At 36.2% G+C, this 11,803-nt stretch overlaps 1 protein-coding gene across 1 annotated transcript in view; it reads right to left on the reverse strand.

Moving 5' to 3' along the window:
• SLC39A10 (solute carrier family 39 (zinc transporter), member 10) overlaps nucleotides 1-6,539 on the reverse strand; it is a 21,630-nt gene extending 15,091 nt beyond the window's left edge. The window contains exons 1-2 of the mRNA XM_010297577.1: nucleotides 5,490-6,539; nucleotides 4,208-4,409 (exon numbers count right to left, since the gene is read on the reverse strand). Of these exons, the coding sequence (XP_010295879.1) occupies nucleotides 4,208-4,409; nucleotides 5,490-6,539 (1,252 nt within the window). The remainder of the gene's footprint in view (nucleotides 1-4,207; nucleotides 4,410-5,489) is intronic.
• Nucleotides 6,540-11,803: the final 5,264 nt, after the last annotated feature.

Consider the following 11,803-nt stretch of genomic DNA (forward strand, 5'->3'; position numbering starts at 1 on the left):
CAATTAATTTTATAATTTAGCAGCCAAATGACCCAAGTATTCTATCTGTACCAAAAATGCTACAAATCAGATTTGACAAGACTTTCATACTAGAATTGTGGCTGCTGTACGCCTGGTCTAGTTCAACACCAAAACTTACAACATCTGCTGGTTTAAATTTTATTTTGGCATATGCATTCTTACTAAGTCTGTAGCTGTCATTCCACAACAGTGCAAAAGAGGGAACAATCCAATTCAAATGCAAAGGGTACAAGAGCACATCCAACAGTAGAACCTGACTGGAAAAAGCTTTAGAAAGTATGCAGCATACACTGAAATGCACATTGATACCAACAGGAAAAGACACTTGCTGAAAAGGCGAAGACTACCATCCGATGAGGAACTAGAGGAACTAAAAAACAGAGGTTGGAAAATGGGAATACCAAAGTAGGTCTAGAGGGGAAGCAGGACCCTGCCGACCAAAATACTGCCACCACACAGCCTTGATTCATCCTCAGAGCACTTCAATTATGCACTCTGCATTAATATGCTCTGCTGAAAGAAACAGCATACATGGAATTGTAATTCAACACTGAATCATGCATGCATGCATAAGTAGCCCAATTGAAAATTACACAGCCATTCGGTAGGACACTGGATCTCCAATCTGGACACGGACATTATGATGTTAAGTGCCAGGTTAGATGACCAACAGCCTTACATGGAGAAAAACGGAAAGGAGATTATGCAAAGTGGCTTAAGTTTCATGTATCATAGCATGGATTTCGCAAACGCATCTCTGCAGGGCTTACATACTCTTATGAATGATACAGCATCTAAACATGGCTCCATGATTAAGATGAGGCACATGAGAATTAGAATACGGAATCTGTGCATCTCTCAGATCCTGGTTGTCAGCTTCCGTCTCTCTTTAAACTCTTAAAAAATGGCACGGAACCAAAACTATCAGCAAAAGGTTGCTGTCAAGTCAAAGATAAAAAAATATGCTATATATAAAAGCTGTGCATGACTCCACAGTTACATATATGTACAAGCAGTCCTCATACAAAAAGGACTACTAAGGAAGACACACAACAAAATTCTGACACAAAATTACTGAAGGCTTTCATTCAACTGTAGTGTTCACAACGCTAAGGTATTATGGAATTGGAATTAATATGAAATATTATGAACACTGCAAGAGCTCTTAAGTTATAAAAGATCTCGGTGTATAACACTCCTAGGAATACTGTATAAAGCTTAGTCAATGAAGTGAAGTTATTATGCGCTGGCTTATAAAATACTTCTGTGGAAAAAAAACAAGCGGGAGGTAACCGAACAATTTCTTCAGTGAGGGACTTCTGTTCAAACAGTGGGTAGCAAACAAGAGACAGCTGCTCGCACAGATTTGGACAGCTATCCGTAAATTAAAAGAGACTGAAAGGGTGGTAACGTAGCCTCCTTGGAAGGCTGAGAACGGTTAGCTTGCTTTCTTATTAAAGCTTGCAGATAGCTAACAGAAAGGCTCAACTGAAGCAAAGCCTTCCTGGGTTCAGGGAACACTGGCATCTGCACAGGCAGATTTACAAGATATATATGATCTGAAAGACTATTAATCAACAGCTCTAATTGATCTCCATCTTTTAAAAAATTGCTCACTGTTTACTTGTATCACTTCTATTAGCTTCTTTCATAGTAGGGTGAACCTTTCCTTTTGAATTGTTTAGGAGCCCTCAATGATAGCAATGACACCTCTTCCAACAGGTACACCGTGAAAGCTCAGTTGTACGGATAAGCCCCTGAAAATCCTCTATTAGAAGATATTACAGAACTATCTGTAAACTACAGGAAGAAAATCCAACATGGCTTCATACGTTTTTGGTCATTCATTTATTAAACTACATTACTTTAGAAAACTGTACTATCAGAACTAATGGAAACCTTACAGGTTAGTATCAATGAATAGAAGGAGCATTGGTCTATTAAGCTTTTTTGAAAGCTTTAATTAAAACTAAAGAAAATCACAGAAAGCTAGTGTTTAAAAATGTCTGCATCCTCCTAACTTTGGCAAATATTTCTATCTAAAAATGTTTACATTAGCTCGGGTAAGTGGGCATTTTCATTTTAGTAGAATCCTACCACCTGCAGGTTAAGTTACCTTGTGAATGACATATGTACTACACCTCCCACAATCCCCATATACCAGTTAAGATTTGTTATTTTGTGATTCACTTCCTTACTTAAGAAGGGAAAATAATTATTACATCAACTGAAATCTCACTGTAGTTAATACAGCAGTATACAGGAAATTGTTATGAAGAATGATTTATCATTATCTAATGAAGATGATGTGTTTTAGAGGTTACTGTTTGTTTTCAGAGCCAAATCAGTAAGTTAAAAAACGATTTTTTACAATTAACTGGCAAATGTGTTAGTTATACTCAAGATACCAGATGCCATGAAACATGTTAAATGTTTGCAATAAGCTTCACTAATTTTGCAAATTAAGTCTCTTAAAATGTTAAAGGTCATCAAGCTGAGTTATTCATCACTCCGTTACTGATTAAAAGAATGAATTTTGTTTCTCTGTAAAAAGAAGCGCTCAGCTGTAGAAACTTTCTAATTAAACTGGTTCAAAGTATGTGCAACATGACAGTTTTGTACATGGCTTCAACATTCTAATTGACAGAAAATGCTTGGAGCTACTCTACAAATCCTCTTGGTAACGAGGCAGGGGTCAACTCTTACTACAGTGAGACTACCCCACAAAACAATTTGCTGCCATATAAAACACACAGTATAGTCGGTTTACAGTAATCTTTGAACAGGAAACAAGATGGTAGCTGTGTCACTATAGAAGATATATGTATAACAAGTTAATAATTTTAATGATTCCAGCATAAGATTACCAGCAATGCCTTCTTTCCAACAGTTATTAACATCTATGAGAATGTAGTTACTTCAAGCTTTATTTCAAATGATGCCAATAAGCACCTATGTGTTGATCAGTATTCACAATTACCAGTATTTTTATTTTCAAAACATGTGGACACTGTAAACAATATTTTTTAGTTTTTTAACATTTCACCACAGCTAAACATCTGTCAACAGTTTCATTATAATTTATGAAAGACAGCAGTAGTAAACATATATTTTAAAAGTATACTCAGTTATGAAATCGTAACAACGGATGCTGCCCTTAAAGTAACTGCTTTAACAACAGGAAAAATATTTTTAGCTTAGCATTACGGTAAGAAGAAAAAAAAGTCTCCTAATTTTTACTCAAGATGCACACACAAAAAATTAACACTGCCAACAGAGGATTTTGACTGAATACTTCTCATATGCTCAAGAGAGGATCAGTAAAGAGTAATTGACATTGGAAGTCAGAAAAGAGAACTCTGACATACAAGTCAGAAATGGCAATTTAAATGCTGTTGTATCTTGCTTAAGTATTTATATTTCTCAAGTTCACAAAAAATTCTGGATGTCAATTCTACAAATTTGCATCACTTCTAGAATATAAAAAATGGTAACACCTGAAATAGTATTTTCCAGTGAATGAACTGTGATGAAAGTACTATTCTCTATTCCTGAATTAATATATCCAGGTCAAATTTATTAAGAAAGTTTGTGCCAAAGTAAGACAGCAACTTTCCAACTCTGAGATAAACATATGGACCACCTCAGTAACACTAAGAGAAAGAGACATAACATATTTTAGATGATGGAAATAATCCAAACTGTGGGTGGACTTGCTCATCCCTAGAAGTCCTTCTGTCTCCAAAGATTCTGTACTTTGCATATGTCCCTGCTACGGAAGAGTCCAACGTTTAAATATATGTGGGAAGAATCCAAGTCAAAATGCCTGGGCCATAGGCCAAATAATAGGATGGTAGGCTTCAAAGACAGAAGTCCAAAACAGAAATAAAAATAAGCAAACGTTTTTAAAAAAGTGAAAATAATGAAAAAGGATAAAAAGGTACAAGAAAGAAAGGTATGCCTCCCTAAGCCACGGTTACTAGGAGAAGCTATCATACCACCAAATAGGATGCTATGTTTCCTGACTTAAAGGAGCATGCCATCTCAAATTTCTTCTAATAAATATGTTAAATTACAACCATTCCTTTACTCTACAGCCAATGCTAAGTTGTATGTCATTTCAAACTTCAAAGTTAATATTTACAATGCAAAATAATTTCAAAAGCTTTAGATGTTACACACCTACCTGATGCACCTGTTTTATCTTTATTCTCAACTGATGCATTTTTACTTTTCATAAAATCTTCAAGTTCATCATAATGTACAATACAAAGCCGTCTCTCAATCTGGTATAGCAAAGCAGGACACATGTATATAAACAATTCAGGAGATATTGGAGAGCTGGTTTCCAGACCATAGAACTGTAGCAGCTGGGTAACATTTAAGCACTGCAAGCAAATTGTACAGACAAATTAAATATGAAAGCAACTATTTCATTAAAAACTACAGTTATGGAAAATTTTGTGTATTATTTGAGAACACAAACAGAAAGTAGAAACTCTGGCCCACAACGTTCCACCAGCATGGTGGAATGTCTAAGCTGATCTAAGTGGTTAATGAGGGTAAAGAAACAATAAAAAAATCTGCACTACAAACTCAGTCTCCAAACACCTATATAATTTTTGACAAATATCAATGAAAATGAGTTTCCATATTCTTTACCATTACATAGTACAAGCAATGAAGAAAGAGCAACAGGAAAGGAGTGGAAGGACACAAATCCAAAATAGTTTTTCTAACACTTTTCTTTACCTACCAACCTTTTGTGTTTGGAGTTTCACTTTTTAATTCCATTTAAAACCTCAAACTTGGCACTCACTCCATCCTTTCCTAACCCGACTTCTAGTTCAAAACCACGATATCAAAATGTCCTGCTTCTGTAGTTAACTGTAAGGGGGAAAGGAAAGTATATCTGGTATATATGGACCTGGCAGAAGAAATGGATGCTCAAGGGAGCAATGTGAGAACTCATACCGAGCACAGTGCTACAGAAGTTACATCTACATTGCTTCACAATCTCTTAGGACAAAGAAATTAGAAGCATGTTGAAAAGGTGCAGGTGTTTCTTTTAGGAAAGAGTCTCTGTACAGTTTCAAAAAATGTTAATAATCTCAGATTCAGAAAGAAGACCAAAAAAGGGGTGTGTGGGGGAAGTATTCATGAATACTGGGAAGGGAAAAAAACCCCACCTATAAGCAGGTTATCCTAGAAAGCTTTACGTATCTCCCTTATACAGATAAATAGGCAAGAAGATAGATCTCTCAGAAAAAATATGATATGCGCAGACAGAAATGAAAACCCATAAAGTAAAACTCGAAACTGTGGCAGTGACCTTTAGCGTTTTCACTCTACTGCCCTTATTACACAAAAGTTGCAAACATGCTTCTGCATTATTTGTGGGCATGCACCTCCAATTATTATGTAACAACAGCGAAAGTGAATTTACTGGTTCTCCATCTCATACTCACCTCTTCACGATCACGTTCATCTTCATTATGATCCTTATGACTACGTGTCGAAAAAATAGCATGTTTTCTTACACTAATCTTCTTATGAGGTGCCTCTCGCTTGCTGGTATGGTGGTGTCCATCCTCATTACCTAAGCTGGAATCTTGATGTCCATGACTAGCAGAACGATCACTACTGTGTTCATGATGGTGTACATGCAAGTGAGATGCATCATGTATATGATCATGTTTATGAACTCGATTGTGCTCATACTGATCACCGGGGTCATGATCTGGGGCATAATCCCGTGTAGCATTTCCTGAAGTCTCACTGATCTTCTTTTGCTTCTTCTTCTGTTTCCATTGTTTTCTTTCTGGCTGATCCTGAGTCGTGTTTGTCTCTGTGGAAGGTTCATGGTTCTGTTCTCCATGTTCACTATGACTAACTGAATCATTACGAGAATGATGTGTACCATTACGGTCATGATGATGTAGACGAGGGTGGTGATGACGGTGATGGCGACTCTGGTCATGAATGTGTTTGCCATCATCTTTTACTGATGGCACTACTGCGTGTCTCTCAGGGTCACATTTATGATTTCTCTTTGCAGCCATACCAATCATGGTTTGGTTTTCTGAATCTGAGTGGCTATGAGGATGGTTATGAGAGTGAGAATGCTTTCCTTCCTGTACTTCTAAAGCATATAAGTGAGAAACATGATCATGGCCAATATCATCATGATTTATCATCACTACTTTTACCTCTCCTAAACCAAGGCTTATTAACAGTTTTTCCAGGCCAAAAAAAGACAATCTTCCATTTTCACCATAACGATCAAAAATCTTTTCAATGTAGTATTTTTGTTCATTTTCAGCTTCCAACGTTGAAAATTTACTCGGCATAGATTCTGTTCCTCCATTCTGTAAGTAGGATTCATTTGAGATCTGATAGTCATTATGGTAGTGTGCACGTTCCTCTTTATGTCTATCTCCATGGCAATGATTGCACTGATGAAAGACAAATGTCAGCAAACAAATGATGCAAAATTTTGTGTGCATGTGTACCTTCATCTCTGTTTCCTACAAGAAATACAAGGGGAAGCGCTTAAGTATAAAAGCAATCTCAACATTTGTACTACATGAGTATCAGTCTGGTACTTACTCGTACCAACTGAGTGACTCTCCAATCTTTTTAGATATTGGTGTTAACAGAGTAACAATTGCAGTATTTTTACTGTAGAAATTGTATTAATTTACTTTTCTTATCCAACAGTAAGACAGGCTCTGTGTATTTTAGAGATGCAGTCTTACATACCATACTTACAGGAGGCAGTTACAAGAAAAAGATCAGCATTTAGTCAGTCATAACAGAACATTTTTGTGTATGTTTTCAGAGGCATCTATGCTTATGATAACCTATAATATGGAAAATCTCGTTAAAACACAAGTTATGAAAGAATAAAAATCATTTAAAAGCAATAATGCTGTATTTTGTTATTTATGGGAATGACAGACAGATAATACCATTGCAAACTGACACAGCATTTCTTATCTGCTGCTAAAATACCTTCAACTAAACACACACACACTGCACAATTCCCTATTTTGATAAGCAATTAATGATTAAAGTTGTCATTAACCAACTTCAATATATTTCTTAAATGTTTGTATTTTTAGTACTTTTTACTTACAGGAGTTTACTGATTTCAAAGGTCTACATGGATGTTATTTAAAAACAGTTGTTTATGCAACTCAAAAATGCTGACACACCTTAGCTCAAAGCAGTTAGTATTGATTTTTAGAAATTACATCATCTAGATGATGTGGTTTTCAATGTAGCATTAAACATAAGAAACTTACTATTCAACATCAGATAATGAAGAGGACACTGCAGAAGTCTATCTTGTGATCATAGTTGAAAATAATTAACTACTTTACAAAATATGACAACTTAATTTTGTTTACATCTGCTAGCAAAAATATATATAAAACCAGAATAATTATTATAAAAGAAACTTTTAAGAAAAAAAAAAATCCAAGTTTATGTAAAAATGTTATCAAACTAGAAAGCTAAAGAAGGCCAAGAACTGCACTCTATAACTGCTAGTTCCTAGAGACTTATTTTGGGCAAAGAACGACCTCTAAAACACATTAAAAAAAAAAAAAAAATCATTTAAACACTGCCAGGGTTTTCTAGCAACACTTAATTTGTTCTGTTTGGTACCAAGCCAAGTAAAACGTGTCACATTTACAGCAGTTCTGCTAGATACACGTAGTAGATAACCAAGCCCTCCATCAGCAAAGGAGAAGACAACAAAAAAAAGAAGCACAGAGCTTCCTAATCAATCTGAACAGTTGAATGACTATTTTGAACAGTTTAAGTTGACTAAAATAGACAAAGGAAACAAGTACAGAAGTAGGGCTTTTTACACACAACCAGTTAAATTTAGAATATGACTGAGAAGGAAATGAGAGCTGAGAGAAAGAATAAGGACAGAGCTCCATCCACCCTGCTTTCTGTATACTCAGATGCTACCAAAACACTGCAGCAAATGCAAAGATGTAAAGTTACAGGAGAACAGGTCAAGTATGCTTTAATCTCTCTTTTTACACTGGAAGCAGTTTTAGTTCCTTATGTGCACCTTGACTAGGGCTGCAACTGACCCTACGTTCAGAAAGATGTGAGTGACGTGGTCAACACATCCTAAAATGCTACTGACTTTCACTCAAGAGATGGTGAATTTATTTGTCCTTCTCAAGCCTACTCCAGCTGCTACCTAAAGGTCAGGAAAGTGCTTTGCAGCAAGCCACAAACATTTAAGTCCATCTTAATTTCTTACAATACTAGCTTGATGTTTTCTGCTTAAGCACTTGCAACCATATTACTGCACACATTAAAAAAAAAAATCTTTTGGAAGCTCCTATACTCGCAACAGGTTGACAGAGAAAAGGAATCAGAGGCAAAAAAGGAAAGGGCTACCTTTTAATGACTTTATAGATCAAATAAATGAGTTAACACAGAAGACTAGGGAAAAAGTTTTTCCTGTTAACCTGTACAAATACAAGATGAAAATTAACTTTTCACTTTTCAAACGCTTGCAAGATTAATAAAAAGCAGAACTGTCTTTTGCAATACCAACCCAGTTACAAATGTAAAATCAGAAGAATAACTGTCAAATGGAGGCATTTGCATCAAAATTATTCTAGGGACATCAGATCGGTCAATGGGTACTCATTGCATACTACTGTTCTATTTTTATAAACAACTATTCAGTCATCAGTCTGGAATGATGTTTGTCTCCAGTTAAATCAGTAACTGGAACGTAGGTGATTGAAGGGCTGTGACAAACCTTTTCAAGTAAACTAGTAAGAGTTCATCCCCAAAATTCACCGAGATATTATTTTCACATAGTCTTTCTCACTCATGGACTCTATTTAAGGCATCCTTAATGTTCTTATAAATATATCACTGGGATTAGTACAGAAACATTAAAAGCATCTCAGAGCACCTTCCAGAAGCTTCTTCCATTCTCCTTGGAGGAAACAGGCAAGTACAGAGTTGTTACTGGAGAAGTAGGAAGAATCATGTTGCAAATCTTTATCTAAGAGTCACTGGACTGAGTCAACCCTCAGATTGCATGATTGTCTGGAAACTCACTCCATAACCTTTAAATAAAGAACATATGCCCTTTCTCACACAGGCTCAGAACCTAGGCTCTGTGACTCACATCATCCCAGGAAGCAGAAACATTCTGGCAGTAAGTACAGGTACCGGATCAGGAGTATGGCTGGTGACAGATCAACAGAGCTCCACATTTCTATAGGAATATGCTGACTTCCATAAACTGAGGATTTACAGTGTTGAATGTTACTTAATGCGAAGAGCAGGTTCAGGATCTGGAATAAGCACTTTAAGGTAAGACAAATAAAAGCCCTGGGAGAAAGATTAACTTACATATGCTTGCACAGAAGACGCCAGCAACGGGTAAGCACACGCAGTGTACTGTGATGCTCTAGCAAATTGTTCAGTATCTTTTTAACTTCAGTTTCTCAGTACTGAAAACAGCATCTCAAGTTTAAGTAAAATTTAGTTACTCAAAGGATACTACTTTTGTAGGTAAGACACCTTTTCTTCCCCTTTGCCACATAATGGTAATATAACCAGAACAAGCAAAGTCCAATTATTCTTATTTAAACAAGCACGATACAGACTAAAATATCTCTACCAGGAAATTCATGACTAAAGCATGATCATAATCCTTTTCACAACTTCATGATCTTTTTCATGTGACTGTCTCATACAATACTACTAATACATTACTTTGAAACTTCAGTCATGCATCCCTAATTGTGGTGTTTAGCTTTGAATGGTACCTTTTCTCTATGCCCTAATGGTTAAAATTGTTTGTAACCTATGATTCATTGCTGAAATACAACAGCTGAGCAGTATCAGACCAATTTCAAAATCAGTTAGATGTCTCACTATTTTCAATTAAAATACTAATAACCCTAGCACAATCTTTTATTACATAATCTTCTGTATCTTCTACTGTAATTCTTGTTACAGAACAAAGATGCTTACAAAACAAATGCACCCATCGTAAAAAGCCTCAAACAGAACAACTGTTAAGAGTTGATTTTTTTTTTATTTTTTTTTTTTAAACCAGCTTCATCACTCTCTAGGCAATTATAAACAGCTGTCATCTTTAACCTGTCAGGCAGCATTCGTATGTACAAAATACCGGAAAGCTGAAGTCCAAATTCTATACATTTCAGTGGCACAGAATTGTATATAGCTGATCTCAATATAAGAACATTAAGACTCTCAAATCCCTTCAAAAGAATACCGAAGGGCAGCCTGAGGACAAGGCTACACCGAAGTTGAAAAAGATTCTGCCTATTACCGCTGGTCAGACTTTGCCTTACTTTATTCTCTCATTTGATTCCCTGCTGCCTCCCCTCCTTCCCGCCATAGCTCAGTGATGGTCGGGCACCCCAAAGGGGGAGACATAAGGGAAAACATCTTCCAGCTTATGTGGTGGGTAAGAAACTACAGCACCCGTAGGCCAGAGCTGGAAATAACACCAACTACTACTTTTCATTGAAGTGCAAACAAGAACAAGACAAGTCTTTCAGGACATACTCAGGCAGTGGAACAACCACACCCTAAGTCAAGTTTCAAAGTTAGAACAAACGTATAAATTCATAGTGGATAAGACAAATAGTTCTGCCACACCGACTGACATGTCAGAAATCGCACACAGTGCTGCCAAATGCACCCCCTCCTCACTCATCAATGCAAGCAAGTAATTCATACTAGAGGCAGTGCTGATTGCATATCCATATACAAGGTTTTTAAACCAGAGGCTTGAGGTCAAAGTACCTGAGCAGTTCATCAGCAAAGAGTTATGTTTTCTGTATGGAAAACTCACAATATCTCTATGCTAAACCATGGTCTGCCTATGGTGTTCCATCTATTACACTCAGTGCACCTCTAATGAAAGGTGTTGGGCTTTTTTAAAGCCTTTTTCATTCCATTTCCCTCAGATTCCTGAAACTTCTCCACAGTGCCTACTGTTTCAACTGATCTTCTTTTATAGCACTTTATTTTTGAGAAGACTTCATTTAAAGCCTGGAATATGAACATTGATTTTGGGGAACATGTTTATGTATCCCCAACTGCTTCACTCAAACTAGAAAACTAGTCCAATAGTCACGATTTAAAACAAACCTTCATTCAAATAATGTGGTCATACAAAATTCAAACTCAGCTGAAAGTCACATCTAACATTTTAGTGGTTACTACATCTTTTTTTTTAGTACACAATGCTGAATACAACATTTAAGTGCCCAACTTTCCTTGCCCGTTTTTCCTGTCTGCTTCCAACAATTTTAATAACCTGAAATATTTATAACATTAATACACTAGATTTCTCCCCCTCCTATGCTTCTTCCCACATTATTTTAGTTTATCTCCCTTTTTGTTCAACTTTCTTTTCTTGCTTTCTCTGAAGAATGCTGTGCCCTTTTTTTTGCTATCTGCAGGAGAGATCTTTGAAAACCATCTTTGACTCCTCTAAATAGTTACTCAGCTTGAATGCCACAACGACTAAAGTGCCGTAGCAAGACTTCATGAGCAATCAGAATTTTCACGTCAAACAAAAATACCAAACACATGCTTCAGCTAAGACAAAACCAAAAGGTATTTAAAATAAAGCAATATTCATATCAAACTAAGATATTCTCTGTTCAGCACTGAAAAGTTAAGTGCTTATGTCATTCATTTCTATTAAGAACTGCTCAGAGTAATAGCTCTGAGAAATGGATTTTTTTTT

Source organism: Phaethon lepturus, unplaced genomic scaffold (assembly GCF_000687285.1).
Source record: "Phaethon lepturus isolate BGI_N335 unplaced genomic scaffold, ASM68728v1 scaffold2102, whole genome shotgun sequence".
Classification (NCBI taxonomy): Eukaryota; Metazoa; Chordata; class Aves; order Phaethontiformes; family Phaethontidae; genus Phaethon; species Phaethon lepturus.